Source organism: Lissotriton helveticus, chromosome 1_1 (genome assembly GCF_964261635.1).
Source record: "Lissotriton helveticus chromosome 1_1, aLisHel1.1, whole genome shotgun sequence".
NCBI lineage: Eukaryota > Metazoa > Chordata > Amphibia > Caudata > Salamandridae > Lissotriton > Lissotriton helveticus.
In genome coordinates this window covers 65,726,103-65,743,976 of record NC_136057.1, presented here as the reverse complement: position 1 = coordinate 65,743,976, position 17,874 = coordinate 65,726,103, and the positions used below count along the sequence as shown (strand labels likewise).

At 47.9% G+C, this 17,874-nt stretch overlaps 1 protein-coding gene across 1 annotated transcript in view; it reads right to left on the bottom strand.

The window, feature by feature from the left end:
- Positions 1-17,874, bottom strand: part of LOC144758378 (uncharacterized) — a 687,536-nt gene that overhangs the window by 50,510 nt on the left and 619,152 nt on the right. The window contains 1 exon segment of the mRNA XM_078646424.1: positions 15,462-16,286. Coding sequence (XP_078502550.1) covers positions 15,462-16,286 — 825 coding nt within the window.

The window sequence follows — 17,874 nt, the reverse complement described above, 5'->3', positions numbered from 1 at the left end:
GTATAGTGTGCAGAGAGTCCAGTGGATCACCCAGAGATTTTACAGAGGCTAAAGTAGATAATATTAATGCTCTTTTGTGGTAGTGTGGGGGAGCAGTTAGACGTATATGAGGGTAGTTTTAAGCATTTGTTGTACACACAGTGGCAATAAATGACACACACTGTTGTACACACAGTGGTAATAAACGACACACACTCAATTAATAAATCTGAGACCAATTTATAAAATGACACTTGGTTAGATTCATTTTGCGGAACCACAGAATTTAATCTTGAGTAAATACGTTTTGCAATAGAAATTCTGTTCAATATAAAAAGTGGACAAATAGTGCAATTTCCAGACTTTGCAATGTTATCCTATGGGGTGAAGAAAACATTCAACATACATACAGGCAACATCTACTTCACAGCTTTCCAAACTTTTCATGTTGGTGGCACATTTTTAGGGGATGTATAATTTTGGGACACAGTAAGGCAGTGTAGCGAGCGAGCGTAGCGAGCGAGCCCAAAGCACTTAACTGGGGCTCGAGGGGTTCTCCTGCGGAAGAAAATTTTGAAATAAAAATGGGAAAATGGTGCATTTTCAAGCAAATTTGAGACCATGAGGTTGAACACAGGCCCCTGCAGCGGATGCCTTTTGTCCACTGAGCCACCAGACCCGGCATACACACATCTTTCTCTCTCTCTGTCTCCCTCCCTCTCTCTCTCCCCCTCTCTCTATATCTCTCTCCCTCCCTCTTTCCCTCTCTCTGTATCCCTCTGTCTCACTCACTCTGTCTGTCTCTCTCTCTCCCTCCCTCCCTTTGTCTCCCTCTGTCTCACTCACTCTGTCTGTCTCCCTCTCCCTCCCTCTGTCTACCTCCGTCTCTCTCCCTCCGTCTCTCTCCCTCCGTCTCTCTCCCTCTACCTCCCTCTGTCTCCCTCTCTCTCTCTCCCTCCGTCTCCCTCTCCCTCTTCTCTCTCTCCCTCCGTCTCCCTCTCCCTCTCTCTCTCTCCCTCCGTCTCTCTCTCCCTCTTTGTCTCTCTGCCTATGTCTGTCCCTGTCTACCCCTCTATCTGTCTCTGTCTGTCCCTGTCTCTCCCTCTATCTGTCTACCCCTCTATCGGTCTGTCTGTCCCTGTCTCTGTCTCTGCCTCTATCTGTCTCTGTCTGTCCCTATCTCTGTCTGTCTCCCTCCCTATGTCTCCCTCTCTCTCCCTCTGTCTCCCTCTCCCTCAGTCTCCCTCCCTCTGTCTCTCTCCCTCTGTCTCCGGCCCTCCGTCTCTCTCCCTCTGTCTCACTCTGTCTCCCTCTGTCTGTCTCCCTCTCCCTCAGTCTCCCTCCCTCTGTCTCTCTCCCTCTGTCTCCGGCCCTCTGTCTCTGGCCCTCTGTCTCCGGCCCTCTGTCTCCGGCCCTCTGTCTCCGGCCCTCTGTCTCCGGCCCTCTGTCTCCTTCCCTCTCTCCTTCTCTGTCTCCCTCCCTCTGTTTCCCTCCCTCTCTCTGTCTCCCTCCATCTCTCTCCCTCTGTTTCCCTCCCTCTGTCTGTCTGCCTGCTTCCCTCTCTCTGTCTTCCTCCATCTGTTTCCCTCCCTCTGTCTGTCGCCCCCTGCCCCTCCCTCCGTCTCCCTCCCTCTGCTTCTCTCCCTCTGTCTCCCTCCCTCCCTCCCTCCCTCTGTTGCTCTCCCTCTGTCTCCCTCCCTCCATCTCTCTCTGTCACCCTCTGTCACCTCACCCCAGCTTTCCGGGCACACACACAGCCCACCTGAGCACTTCACAGGTCTTTAAAAGACCATTCACTTTTTAATGAGGCTTGGTTGTTAATCGCCCGGCCCCCATAGAACAGAGTGTCTAGGAATGCCTCTTAATTAGCAGCAGTGCTAAGTGCCCGCGACACACCCACCATTTGCAGGCGACACAGTACTGTGTCGGGACACACAGTTTGGAAAGCTCTGACCTACTTACAAGACCATTCTTCGGAAGTTAAGGTTAGTATTGGACAAGGTTCAGTTCAGAACCAACAGTGCACCACCAGCGGCACGTGGGCGCCCGGGTGCAGGTGCAAGTTCAAGGTTGGAAACCCAATACAAATTAAGGGGGACTGGGGCAATCAAACAGAGGCTGCTTACAGGTAGATAACAGCGGCTTGGGTGAACTAGTCTCTGGGGGTTGAGGCCAACACTGGACATGGCCCAAGGCAGCACCATGACTACACCACACCACCAGCGGCACAGGGACACAGGGTGCAAGATGCCAACACAGCATCAAAGACAGGCCAAGTTGGAAAAGGTCTGCAGGCTCAGGCCAGGAGGCTGGTCGAAGGAAACCAAAAGCTGTCATGGTAAGTTTCGATTCTCGGGAACATAGCAACACCCTTTGTCCTCTTCACCAAAGCCCACGACGGATGGTTGCAAGGGTGCATTTTGGTGTCAGTAAAGGCATACCAGAGCACGTCAAGGTTGAGGGGGTCTCCTTGCAGAGGCTGCAGGTAACGCTGAGTCCAGACGAGGTCCGCTCATGGTGGACTCTCGCTCTAGACTGACTGGGAGCGATCCTCTAGAAAGGAGCTAAACCTGCTAAGGGCTGAGCCCTGAATGCCAGCCTTCTTGACATGGTCCACCAAGATCCCATGGTTGACCGTGTCAAAGGTGACCGAGAGATCCAACAGCACCAGGGCCTATGGAGTACCTCTGTCAGTCTTCTCTCGCAGCAAGTCCAATACCGCCAGTATTACAGTCTCCGTTGAGTGGGCAGGCCGAAAACCAGCTTGGTGTGAGTCGAGATAGTTGGATTGTTCAATAAAATTGGACAGGCACTTCACCGCATGAGCCTCCAGTACCTTTGCCAGGTACGGGAGCAAAGAGATTGGGCGGCAATTCAACACGATCTGGGGATCTGCCCCTGATTTGTTCATAAGGGGAATCACAATTGCCTCTTTAAAGGCCTTAGGGACACAACCCTAGAATAGGGGCTCATTCAGAAGAGAGAGGGCTGGAACTGGGAGGCCGGTGAAGGCTTCTTTTAGGAGGTGTGGTGGGCAGCAGTCCGTAGGGGATCCAGATTTTACTTTAGACAAAAGGTCCTGGAACACCTGTGTACAGTAGTTCTCTGCAATCTTCTCTGCTGGTGCACATCGGTAGTGCCGGCTCTTCTTAGGTCATCAGGAACTGAAGTTCAGAGACTGGGGATGCTGCCTGAAAACTAGATTTAAGGGCGTTACAAGGGAGTGACAGGTAGTGTCTAATGGGCCCTTTGCCTGGGGTGTCTACGCCCTCTAACATGCCCACCTTCTGTGAGAGTAGGACACAGTCCTAGCCCTAACTGGATAAGACCCATCATCTTCAAGATGGTGGGCACTGAAAATCGTACTTGACCTAGATTCCAGCACCCGAAGGCTGGAGTTGGCAGAGGGGGGCACATCTCCTCTTCTATCATAGGTTTCCCACCTGTCCTGCCACCAAAAAGGGGGTGAGGACAGGATGGAGGCCAGCTCCTTCGAACAGGAGAGGCTGGGGTTGCATTACAAAGGAGGAAAGACCTTTGAAGCTCCCCACCACGGATGGCTCTTCCTGTGCAGGGGGAGATGTGAACATCTCCACCCAGGAAAGACATTGTTCTCAGCCTCAGAGTGTGCAGGCACTCTCCCCTGAGGTCAGAACACACTCTGGTGGTAACAGGCTGGCTCGGGCCAGTCAATGACCACACTAAGGATTTGTAGGTTTTAGGGGACCCGTCTAAGGGGCCCTCTGTGTGCAATTTTTAATGAAAGTGACACTGGAATCAGTGCAAGTTTATTATGTTGAGATGTTTGGTGCCAAACATCACATATTTCAGTGAAGCCATCATGGAGCTGGCAAACTCATAACGACGAGTGTCCAGCCTATGTACTTACTATGGCTTCCCTGGTTCACTTACAATATCCAGGAATCGACTAGGACAGTGATTCCCAAACTGTGGTCCGAGGACCCCCAGGGGTCCGTGACACAATCCCTGGGGGGCCTCAGGCTGTAATTTTAAAAGCACAACAATGTTCCTTGTATAATTTACAGTTTTTCAGCAACAATAAAAGTGTCAAGATAATGTCTGTGATTAATGTACCTCCTGGAGCGAGATCTAGTGTCCTGAGGGCGAGATGAGAGTTTTGTCAAGTGGCAGCTTTGACTATCTAATGTAGCACAGAGGGTTAATATGCCTACTGCAAAGAATGTGTACCATGCATTTAATAAAACAGTTTTTTATGTGCATAGGTTAGTGGGTTACTGCTTTTGTAACCGAGATTCTTTTGTTATTGTGCAGTTTATAAGTGATGATCGTAATCTAGCACAGTAACCTAAAAACTGTTATCAAAGAGCTGCTTGCAACCTGCATGGTACAAGTTAGAAACATATGTTTGTTCCAAGTCTTACATTATCCTGATGCTGCTAAAAAGGTCTATTGGGGTGGAAATACATTTTTATTGTTAAAGTCAATGTGTTATGTTCTGAATTCTGAGTTTGTGCTTCTCCAGACCAAGGACTCTTTAAAATGCCTACCAGTATGAATGTGAATCCTACACCTTGTACTCGCATTTGCCTTATGTAACATTTTCTATACACTGGTTTACACGTATGAATCATTGTCTCTATGGGGCAGATTTACAACGAAAGTGACTCAGTGTGTGCCGCAAGCCATTTGGCTGCGCCGCACTGAGTCACTTTCAAAGCACAGGGATGTGACATATTTACAACAATATGTCACATCTCTGTGCTTCCCGCTGTGCTGTGCTGGCGCACAAACGGCTGCCATGTGGTGCATGGATGCCTGCGTTGTGGGGAGATTTTTTATTTGCAGGTAGGGTTCCCTTCCTGCACATAAACAATCAGAAATGGCGTTTTTCAACTTATATGTGTGCTGCATTAGCACACATAGAACTTGCAAAACATCATTGTTTTCCTGATTGTTTATGTGCAGGAAGGGATACCTTCCTATACATAAACAATCACCAGAGGTGAAATGCTTTTTCTATGCGTGCTGCAGAATGCAACACACATAGAAGTGTGGCTCAATGGTTAGAGTGGCAGACCCTGATGCAGAGGTCTGGCCTGGGACCAGGGTTCAATTCCCGCCTCGGCGGCTCTTGTGCTCAATTTCCCCGGACCTGATAATTCTCGCCTCGGTGCCTATTCTAATCATGGGTCCCACTCTGCAACTCTGGGCAATAGCTTGCTTAATCTCCACAACGGCCCCAACAACGCTAGGATGCCTGGCCTCCACCTTGTGGGTGCCCAGGAGTGGACACCTCACAGGGAAAGGCCAGGAAGGGTTCCTCAGCGATATTCGTACATGCACTGCCTCATGGTGATTTGTGCACTATACAAGTACCACTACATTACATTACATTACATTACATAGAAAGAGGAAAAAAACAAGGAGAAATGAATACATATTCTCGTTGCACCTCCCTACGCCTTCCCTGGGGAGCATAGCATTCAGACACATTTGCAGATTTACAATTTCTAGTAAATCTGGAAATGTGTCTGGTTTCATGGGTGTTGCGTGGGAACACCCACAGCAACACCCATGGAACACCCCTTTCACGCAAAGTGCTTTGTGCAAATGGTCCATATTTAGAAGACCAGTAAAAGTCACGCAGGGTGGCTTTTCCTGGCTTGGAAATATGGGGCACTAAAATGCGCCACTGGTGCGTCACGTTTTGTGATGCACCCGTGGTGCAAGGAGCTTGTGTGTGTGATGTAAAGTGCTCTGACATCCTTCAATGGTATGAGAGATGCTATAAAGCAAATGAAATACATGTGACAGAGGGGCTATGGAGAGATGAGAGGCACTGATGGAGGGTGACAATAAGGGAATCATTGAAGAATTCCAACAAAGATTGTCGTATCCTGGTGCATAGTAAGGTCATCATTTACAATTCTTTTTTTTTTTTTACTTTATTGTGCAAAAAATATCATTACAAGTATGGGCCTACAACCACAGGGGCCGGCCGCTAGGACATGTGAAGCAATTGTATAAACTCACAAAGCAGAGACCGATCTCTAGAGGTCCAGCAGAGTACAGGATACATTTTCGGCAACACAGGATGTAGGCAGGATATAAATGTTTTTAATTTTTAGAAAGAGAACAGAAAGGGAAACAAAGAAACAAAACTCAAGGCGGAAAGCGTTCTAGACAATGTCGAGCTCAGATGGGGGGGACCTACAGTACCGGATGACGAATCAGGAGGGCAATAAAGATGATCAGGGGGGGAGGCAGTGGGGAAGTCAGACAATCAGGAAAAAGGAGTAAATCGTCTCAGGAACCTCAGGATCAGGGGGACAGAGAAATGTCCGGAGTGTCTTCGAAGGGGGGTGTGCAGATGTTCCCTCGGTAAGCGTTCCATTGACCCCAAATTTTACTCCACGCCCTAGGCTTGCCCCTAGTCAAATATACCGTCTTCCCTCTAAACATGCACCAGTCCATATTCTCCTTCCATACCGACACGGTGGGAGGCCGTTGGGAACCCCACAGCTGCGCAATATCTCTTTTTGCGATCATGTTCCCAAGTGCCGCCCACCGGGCCTGGACAAAGTTGTAATCATTCGGCTCCCACACATTCAACAAACATCTACGAGCCTCAGGCTGCAGAGCGACCCCGGTGACACATTCCATGACCGCATGCACACGCTGCCAATACGCCGCCACCTCACGACACTCCCAGAGGATATGAAGAAAGGTGGCACTCATTCCACATCCGCGCTTGCACAACCTGTCAGAGGAAAAACCCATAGCAACCAAACGAGGACCCGTAACATACACACGATGAAGAATTTTGAGCTGGACGAGACGGAGACGGGCAGGAATGGCGACCTCTTTCGGGGAGGATAGGGCGGACTGCCAATCCTCATCATCCAACTCCAACCAGTCTCCGGTCCAGACCTCCCTGAGACGCACAAGGAGATCTGCTCGATTGTTAATTAGTTTCTTATAGATCAAGGAGATTGTACTATCGGGCAGATGACCGTCAAGTATACGGTCCTCGAGTGGGGAAGATTCAGGAACAATAACACCAGCTGTGAAGACAGACAGCAAAGCGTGGCGAACCTGCGCATACCTGAAGAAATCCCGATCCCCCAACTCGTACTCACTTTGAAGCATCGCAAAGGTCTTCACCGCGCCCTTCACCCAGAGATCACCCACTCTGCTAATACCAATCATATCCCAGTTCTCAAAACCTTTCGATGTCCAGAGGCATCCCAATTGTTCAGAAGCATACAAAGGGGTCGCTTACTATTCTTTAAAAGCTGATACAATTCAATATATAATGATACATTTGTTGTAGAATGAACCATTATTTCCTAAATTTTCTTGGGGGCAGAGCCTCCAAAAGCCCCCTTTGTAGAGGTCAGGCTCATTCACTGCACATGGTGTGCACTGTATTTGCCAGGGCTGCTTTGGGTTTCAAGTCTGGCCCTGGAAGGAACCTCGTACTGCGAAATAAAACCAACCATTTAAAGGTTAGTCACTGAGATGCAGCACAAACCTTTTGAGAATTCTTTCAATATAAAATACCAAAATCCTTAGTAATTTGAGTATTTGTTTTGTGTGCACACGTGTGTTTATTGTTTTTGAATTACTGTTTTAATGTTTGAAATTTAAATAATACAAATTGCTTGGTGGTCCCCGGCTTCCAGTGGTGACTCAATGGGGGTCCTCAGGAGTCAAAAGTTTGGGAACCACTGGACTAGATATTGCAGGGGCATCAAGGGCCTTTCATGCAGATATGCCCTAACAGGGGGGAGAGGATGCGGTGCAGCAGTCAGAGCTGCCGCCTCGGGAACTGGGGATCCGGGTTCAAGTCTCTGCTTCAGCGCAACATCCTGTGATTCTGGGAAAATCACTGTCTCTCCCGGTGCCCATAGACAGCGTCTGTAAACCCTCACAGGTGATGAGCCGCACTATATAAATCTGCGAACTTTAACTCACTGCCTGAGATATGTGTAAGACACCCCTCTAGCAGTGTTCATGGGAATGGCACACAGGGATGTGTCAAGAAATAGAAGTCCCCTTGGGCATATGAATCTGAGTAAAAATACTCAAGCAACTTACAAAACACACTTCACTAGGTATATATGCAGCAATCAAACAAGGGCCATGCAAAAAAGTAAAATACAATCAATGCGTGTCACAAATTTATTAAACAAGGTAAACATTAAAAATGTATCAATCAAAAAGGGATGAAAGGGGAAGAAAGGCTATATAGGGCAGCCCCCCACTCAATGAATCTGAAACAAAAAGCCCTATTCAGCCTGCATGCTATAAATCTCAGACTCCGTAACTCAAGGGGCCATACCTCATATTGGCTCACCAAGCGGCCAGATTAAGCCAGTGCTGTGTGGCATGTCCGGACCTGTAACACAGCACTGGCTTAATCTGGCCGCTTGGTGAGCCAATATGAGGTATGGCCCCTTGAGTTACGGAGTCTTAGATTTATAGCATGCAGGCTGAATAGGGCTTTTTGTTTCAGAAACATTAAAAATGACCAATATGGTCCAAGTCAAGAAAACATATTTCATAATAAAATAAAACACAGTTTGATCATAAAAACATATTAGAACGGGACAGAAATACAAGGAAAAGTTTAGTTCCTATTAGTAAAAAAGGAAACACAGGGAAATGATGAGCACAGTTAAGCTTTGCGTCAAAAAACTGTTGTCTCTCAAAATGTCATGTGTTTTTCCTTAAGCATCAACGCCCAAGGGGACTTCTATTTCTTGACATTTGTCTTTTAGTGCCCACTCCCTTTGGTGTTTGGGTCCCTCTCTTTTATTAGAGACACAGGGATGTGTGCCAGGTCGGCTCTTCAGTTTTGTCAGTAGGTGACGGAGTCTGAATTTAATAATTGTCCCACTCAGTAAGGAGGGATCAATCACCCACTCCCCTTCTTCTCTGTTGTGGTCAGTTGTATGTGCGTCCTCCGGGTGATGAGACATCGATGCCACCGGAGGGGGCGGCCTGATGATCGATGAAGGCAGAGGAAGAGGCATCTGTGGGACAGGTGAGGCCGATTCTGAGGGAGGAAATCGGCGGTAGTAGTCATCAAGCACATGTTGCAAATTAGAGATGAGAGACATGGGCATCTGCACAGTTGGATTCTCAAGTGGTGGTTGAGTATTAGGCTCAGGGTAATAATCATATCCTTGGTCATCCTCAATATTTTGTCATTTGATGAGAAGCTCGGAAGGAGTACGAGCAGCACGGAACCGGTCATCCTCTTCCGAAACCTCCTCATTAGCCCCATAGTCAAAAAGCTCCACAGAAAGATTTGGAGATGGTTGAATTGGCAATAGATCCAAAGAAGAGTTCCTACGTTGACATTGAAGTAGGTAAACATCCGTCGTTCCTGAAGGCGGCAAAAGTGTTGCTGAAGATTTCAAGGGGACTAGAGACATCAAAGCTGAAGGTGGAATCAAGGATGCCGCCGCCGACTCAGCGGTCAACGACGAAGAGCGTGGTTGAAGTTCCGTAAGGAAAGGCTTCTGTGCTGTCGACGAGGCAACCGTCGACGAAGCAGGTGGAGCCTTCAGCGAGGAGGCATCCGCCGATGACTGACCGGACACAGGCCTCTTTTTTGTCGACGACGAAGTGAGGGAGGTGGCAGACGAGTGATGCTTCACCGACACCATGACAAACGTTGACGGAGAGGACACTGACGACATAATCATTGTAGGTTGAGGAGAAGAGAAGGTGGAAGTCGTAGTTGTAGCAGTGGCGACGGAAGTCATCATCGACGAGGAACCCATTTTTTAGGCAACTTTGTCACAGGAAGAGACGACGCCTGAGACTTAGAGGCAGATCTCGGAGGCGTAGAGGGCATAAGAAGTCCCTTAGAAGGAGTAGGAGCCCTTTTTGAGGAAGAAGTCTGGCCTTCATGAGTAGAGGTGTGGTGTTTCTTGAGCATCTTAACCTTAGCAGATACCGTCTCCACCTCACAAGCCCTCCTCTTAGAGATAACAGTCCTGAGAGAGGAATCACTCTCAACATCTGATAAGGGATTATCCTTGGTCTTGAGTTTCTGTAACCACAGAAGTAGACGTCCCTCTCTGTCTCTTAAAGTCTTTTGAAGAAAAGTCCTTCAGATTTTACAATCTCTCACTTGATGTTCAGGGTGGAGGCAATAGATACACTTTTTGTGGGGGTCTTCAGAATGAAGCCGGAATTTCCCACAAGACTCACAGTGTCTGATGAGTGACCTCTTTGTAGTAGACAAAGCAGTGAAGATATTCTGAAGAGTTTCTGAAGGGAAAAGGTAGTTGTACTGAGCAGAGCTCAGGGAGGCTTCCTTCACACGACGTGCAGTAGAAAATCTGAGAGCCTGAGCCTCTAAGGAGAAGGTTCCAGAGGGTGCTGTTTCCTGATTGGCTGGAGTTTGTACCATATCTAATGACTTGGACAAGTTATTAAAGTGACAAGTTTTTTCCTATTAACGTCCATGTTACAATACTTCCTATTGCTCTTTTAGCTATGCTTTCGCTATGCTATTGCTATATTACTATTCTATGTACCGGGGGAATCCCACTTCGACGACCGGAAATAATTCAAGCATGTGAATCTATGAAAGATACCCCATTACCGGAGAACAGCAGATTTCTCACTAATGAAGCTCTTACCCAAGTTGCTTTAGCCTTAGTCTTCTCTCACATTGACTACACTTTCTTTGGCATTCCGGCATATCAATCTAAAAGACTGCAACTAGTGCCAAACCAGGCTGCTAGATTAATCTATCGCCAGCCAAGAATGCAGTATGTCACCCTTCTTATGAAAAAGTTACATTGGCTTCTGGTAGTCGAACGCAGTACATTCAAGTTGGGATGCCTCCTCTTTAAAGCGCTCCATGGCAACTGCCCAGTGTCTGTATCTACTCGGGTCCAGAGATATATACACACTCGGGATCTTAGGTCTTCCAATTTGAATCCCCTAGCTACTCCGTACTTTAAATGCTAGAAATTGGGGGGACTAAGATTTGCGGTTCTGGCCCCTCAATTTTGGAATTCTCCCTCAGGACATTAGATCGATGATATCATATCCTCAATTTTGAAAACTCTTAAAGACCTGGCTCTCTCGCCAGGCTTATGAATGAATCACTTAGCGGCAGGACTCCCTTGTCCGCAGCGCCATGAAACCTTGTGGTGTGAGCGCGCTTTATAAGTATTTTTAACATAACATAACATTTAACGCCGAACAGGAGGTAAAGCAGCCCCCCACGCAGCCATCCTCAGGAAAGTAAGAGTAGCATTGTAAGGAGCTGTCATTTGAGTAGTTGCACCCTCCCGCAGCAGGCAATCGAATTATGATCATCCACCCAAAACCCACCATCATAGGTCCATAAAACAGTTATGCCTGCCAACTTATGCACTAGGACATAGACCATCTGAATAAAGGAAAGAAACAGTTAGCAGTGTTAACATTATGCTTGACCTCTGATCACGCAAGGAGCTATTCGAGCTACTGCGTGCAACTTGTTAGATTTTTAAAACGACGAATTTTAAATTGTTGAATTTACATACTGTTTGCACTCAGCATACTTGGCACTCACTTGCCACTATTTTCGCCTTGTTCTGACGGTCCCAGCCGATTTTAGGGCTGTAGATCGAGGGTTAGTGATTACATCATCTACGGCGGCCATCTTGAGTGAGGGGGCGAGAGCGGTGAGAGCGCTCTAGTGTCCTGTATTTAAGGAGCCCCTAGGAAGCAGGCACGAGATCCCAGCGCTTTGCTAACATTATGCTTGACCTCTGATCACGCAAGGAGCTATTCGAGCTACTGCGTGCAACTTGTTAGATTTTTAAAACGACAAATTTTAAATTGTTGAATTTACATACTGTTTGCACTCAGCATACTTGGCACTCACTTGCCACTATTTTCGCCTTGTTCTGACGGTCCCAGCCGATTTTAGGGCTGTAGATCGAGGGTTAGTGATTACATCATCTACGGCGGCCATCTTGAGTGAGGGGGCGAGAGCGGTGAGAGCGCTCTAGTGTCCTGTATTTAAGGAAACGGTTGTTCTCTGCGCTAGCGGTCGCGTTTGCGGACGCGCCTCCTCAGCGCCGGAGTCACGCCAGAGTCAGCCCGTCTGCACCCGTCCGCGCCTCGGACATGCCTCAGGGCTATGGCATCACCATATGGCTCGGTCTCCGACCTTGTACAGGTACCTCCCACAGCCGATGTAGCAATAAATTCTATAGAATCCCCATACATCAAATATACGTCAGCCTACTTGAAGGCTCCACAACCGGCAATAAAACCCTCCTGCAGGTTGTTAAAATTGGGGTGGGAGAAGGATTCCTGTCAAACCTGCCAATTACACATTGACCCGGTAGGGATCAAATCCACGCTGACTGATTCCATCAAGAACCATCCAAAATCAAAGTCAAAATCATTTTCCTTCATTAGCCTTAATAGTCGCTCTTTATCAATGCATAAAACAGAAATTTTTAACCTGCTTTTAGATGAAGCACCCGACGCATTGTTTATAACAGAAACATGGCTCAAAGAGAGTTCAGGTCCAGACATAGCTATGGCACTTCCGGACTCTTACGCTATTACTAGACTTGACAGGGATAAGAAAAGTGGCGGAGGAATTGCTATCATCTTCAAAAAAAAATTTAACTGCGAATTTAAACCTCTTTCATGTGGTGGTTGTGAAGCGGCGCCCTTCAAACTCACACTAGCCCCCAATTTCACCCTATCCGGAGTCCTTGTTTATCGGCCTCCGGGGGCAGCATCTAAATGGGTGACTAATATGTCCGAACTTATCGGACCATTAGTCATGAGAACTGCCAATTTCACAATCCTAGGCGACATAAACTTGCATCTAGAGGATGAGGAATGCTCTCTGGCCAAAGATTTTATTAATGACTTAGCAGCTCTCAATTTAACCTTAAAGAACTCAGGGCCTACACACCGTGCTGGACACCTGTTAGATCCTATTTTCTCTAATCTCAACAATATTGTGACGCATTCTGCCCAGCCTTTGCCCTGGTCCGATCACTATTTGGTTAAATTTGCTCTTCAGGTTGATCTAACAAATAAAGACAACACACCCTTACCCACTCAGTTTATAAGAAAATGGAAACAACTGGACATTGATAGTCTTAACCCCCTCCTGGAAGAACATCGTCCTTGTACTAAGACTACTGTCCAACAGCTTTCCTCTACAGTACAAAATTGGCTTTTTGCAGCCATTGATTCCACCCTGCCCAAAACAAAGCTAAAACTAAATACCCACCGCTCTCCTGCACCCTGGTTCAATGATATTTTACAAAATGAAAAAACTAAATGTAAAAATTTGGAACGTCAATGGAGGAGGAGTTACTCGCCTGCAGACAAGGAAAAATATAAAATTCAGTTAATAACATACCAAAAGCAGTGTAGCAAAGCTAAAGCAGAATTCATCTGCACTAAAATCACTAATGCTTTAGACCACTCCAAAACACTTTTCAAGTTAGTAAAAGAGCTGGCTGGCTCCAATACATCTCAACTTCCACCGCAACTTAACAAAACACAATGTGACCTGTTAGCCGCCTTCTTTATCAACAAAGTCGACAAAATTCATAAAGATATTAACCAAACTTCTAATAAACATGATTTAACCTCTGAAGCTACCTCTAATTGTGCATCACCTCTTCCAGGTAAGGCCATAGGTACTCCTGATTGCCCTACTCTGGCTGATGCATTTTCTGCCACACTTGATAGTTGGCCCTTGCTGAATCCTGATATGGTTCAAAGACTGCTAAAAACTATTAAATCTGGCTCACCTAAAGACCCATTGCCATGCTCAGTTTTAAAGCAACTTAACAGCAACGTTTTAGCTACTATTACTGATCTTCTCAATGCTTCGTTACTGGAACAAACTGTACCCGATGAATGAAAGCATGCAATGATTCATCCGCTTTTGAAGAAAGCTGGCGTAGACCCCAATTTACCAGCTAACTTCCGCCCAATATCCTTGCTGCCCATCTTTGCAAAAATATTAGAGAAGCATGTACATCGTTGCCTTACGGATTTTATCACTATTCATGACCTGTTACCATCCCACCAGTCGGGATTCCGTGCAGGTTTTTCCACAGAGACTACCTTGTTGGGGGTAACCGAAAACATCCGTCGTATGGTCGACAAGGGCGAAACAGTGGCACTTGTGCTACTCGACCTCAGTGCGGCATTCGACACCGTGTCGCATGCGGTCCTCGCCCAGACACTCCACTCTCTGGGCATCCGTGGTATGGCTCTCAACTGGATCAGATCATTATTGGATAACCGCACGTTCCAGGTCTTTTCACAAACTGCCTGCTCTGATACCATGACATTTAAACACGGAGTACCACAGGGCTCCATTCTTAGCCCGTTGCTTTTCAACGTATATATGAGTCCCTTGGCCAAGATAGTGGAGGAAACAGGGCTTTTAATGTTTTCTTACGCTGATGACTCTCAGCTGCTCTTTTCTTTATCAGCTGTAGACTCTGACAGTTCTTCTTCCCTACAACTCGGACTTAGTAAAATCGCTGAATGGATGCAAAAAAACTTCCTAAAACTAAACAGCGAAAAAAACGAGTTAATCGTGTTGGGCAAAAATAAAGAACTTTGGGGACCCCAACACTGGCCAACTGATATGGGCACCCCCCCTACCCCTGTCACCCATGCCCGCAACTTGGGCGTCATTATTGACGACTCACTCAGTCTACACCAGCAAGCGGTAAAGACTTCGGCCACCTGCTTCGCCATATTAAAATGGCTAAAAAAGATCTGTTGGATGCTGCCTGAAAACACCAAGAAAACAGTTGTCAACGCCCTAATAACATCTAGGCTAGATTATGGCAACGTCCTGTACCTGGGGGCTAATAAAGCCACTGTCCGCAGGTTACAGTCAGTACAAAATGCAGCAGCCAGACTACTCTGGAAAATTCCCATCTCTACTCCAACCACTAAATATATCAGGAAGTTACACTGGCTAAAAATTGAGAATCGAGTCAAATTTAAATCCCTATGCTTTATGCATAGGATTTCCACTAATACCGCTCCAAAATATCTGCAAAACCTGGTGCGCCCCTATCGACCTTCCAGATCTCTTCGGTCTTCCACGGCAAATCATTTCGAAATTCCGAAGATCAAGCTGTCACGTATGGGTGGCAAGTCCTTTTCACTCCTAGGACCCTCACTTTGGAATTCAATGCCTCATACATTGCGGTCTGAGGCGAGTTACATCAAATTCAGAAAAGCCTTAAAAACATGGCTATTTAACATCTAGTTTCTGTAACCGCATTGACATTGGGATCTGCTGCGCCGGGAAACCCTTTGTTGGGTAGCTGTGCGCCATATAAATATAAACAAATAAAATAAAACAGTGTGCACAATGGAAATGTTGCCCCACCAAGCCAGTGGAGCCACCGATTTGTAGTACACAACAACACAGGGCCCATGTACTTCTCACAGTTCACTCATCAACGTCAGACGTGGGAGTTGGCCCTTTGCGGCGCTTCTGTAGGGATCTTGCATGTTCCATTGCCTGCTTCCCCAATGCGTAGCCTCGCTGGGTAAAGCATGGCATATGGTATCTGTTCTTTGAGTAGCACCTTCTTGACATTCTGAAACTCCTTCCGGGCCGCCTGCACCTGTGCCGTAAAATCTGGATAGAACAAGAGGGTATAGTTTTGGTACGTGATTGTTCCCTTCTGGCGAGTGATCCGTAAGACAGTGTCCCGGTCTTTAAATTTGAGTAATCGAGCGATTATGGGGCACGGTGTAGCACCTGGAGGAGGGCGCGCCACCAAGGAGCGATTAGTCTGCTCCACCACAAACATAGGCAACAAGTCATCCGCGCCGCATATCTCCCGCAGCATCGCCTCCATGTAATCTTCAAGGCAGCCCACATTTGTTGGTTCCAGCAGACCCAAAACTCGAATATTGTTGCGCCTCGATCTCGCATCAATGTCCTCATTCTTCACTTGTATGACAGCCAGAATTTTCGTGATATCTATAGTCTTCGCCGCTACCTCTGCGTCTGATATTCTCTGTTCCGCTTCCCCAATGCGTTCCGCATATTTGTTGAGTTTGGCCGAAAAGTGATCCATTCTCCCATTGAGGGCCTCGATCTTACCGTCATTAGATTGAAGACTGGCCTGAATGGCAGCTACCGATTTTTCCTGTGTCGAGGGTCCCTGGGAGGCCGATTCCAGCTCGGAGTCAGAGGCCGCGTTTTGAGTAGGTTTGCCCCCCATACACAACTCACAGGTGAGGCGTGGTTGATTCTTCTCTGGTTTTCCCATTATGGCCTCACCCTTCAACAGTCGGCAATATGCAGACCACAAGTACTGCCCCACGTTGTATTTAAACAATTCACTCCTGGAGGCCGGTCAGAGGGAGTAGTGATGCAACCCAGTTGGTCCCAACCACTAACTGCTCCACAATCAGTCCACAACAGCAGGGAATGTTCAGCAGGAGACCGTGACTGAGACACTTGAACGCTGCGCACCATATAAACAGGTCAGAAGGGTGTAAGGAATCCAACAGTCAAAGGTGCCTCGCAGCCCAGTACGGTGCGCTCGCCCGCAGTGCAAAGCCACAACAACAATCCAGCTGTCTGAAGCAACGTCCGTTATTCAAAACCGTGAGGAATACCGAAAGAGGGGACCCGCTCCCAGGGGGCCAGCGCAGTCTCACCACATCCGCATGCAAGTCCTAGCACCGCTAGCCACTCCGCATCCCCCAAGAGGTCCGGATCATGAAGGCGCCACCTCCCGCTGCACCGAATTCTTTTGTCCGAGGGCGCCAACTGGGCAAAGGTGAGAGCGTGCAGCGTTGCTTGTATATACCACCGGGGAGAGATGTAGATGTGGGCGGGGGGGCTAATCTTCTGAGCGCCTCAGCAACGAACGGCAGCTCTGACACCACCGCCCCTCACGAGGCCTAGGCGCGGCCTAGTCCGCCAGCTCACGCCAGCCGCAAGCATGTCTCCAAAGCCCAGCACGATCGGCCGAACCCCGGTACGCCACAAACTAGTGTCCGCAGCCCCCCGACAGGTCACTTATCTGTGGTCACGGCACAGCTGCAGTGTGCAGATACTCCGTTGTGTCCCAAATTAATCTCCGCCTTCCCAGATCGCTGCCACAGGCAGTAAGGGTCCACAGCGCACTGAGCCAGGAGAGTCATGCCGCCATTACACCTGTGCAGACGGCTCGCCCCTCTCACGGCCTAACGCTCCTCCGGGCATTTGCGGCGATCGAAAACCACCTCATCGATCAGTCGCTACATCAGCTACACAGCTTCAGCGGCAAAAGCCATGGATGGCGTGGTGAAGGCAGGATAAGTGAAGGATATTTATCGGCGGCCGGCAGAGCAACACTATAGTGTGCCCATCTTGCAGATCGCCAGGCAACGCCCCCCCTCCCTGGGTATTAGCCTTCTACTGATGAAAGCCAGTAGCTGATCTTGACCTTGGGTATGTTTTTGGGATAGCACTGCTCCTATACCATGTTCCGAGGCATCAGTCTGTACAATGAATTACTTGACATAATCTGCAGATTTCAGAACAGCTGCAGAGCACATTGCTTTCTTCAGCGTGTCAAAAGCCTTTAGACAGCTCAAAGTCCAGTTCACTATTTGTGGGGATTCTTTTGGAAGTCAGTTCTGTGAGGGGTGCCACAATGGTGCCATAATCCCTCACAAACCTCCTATAGTACCAGGGAAGCCAAGGAAGGCCCTCACTTGAGTCTGGGTAGTTGGGGCCACCCAGTCCAGAATGATCTCGATCTTGGGATGTAAGGGTTGAACCTGGCCTCCACTCACAAGGTGACCCAAGTATGTAACCTTTCACAGTCCTGTCTGGCACTTGCATGCCTTGATAATGAGGCCGGCACTTCTCAGAGC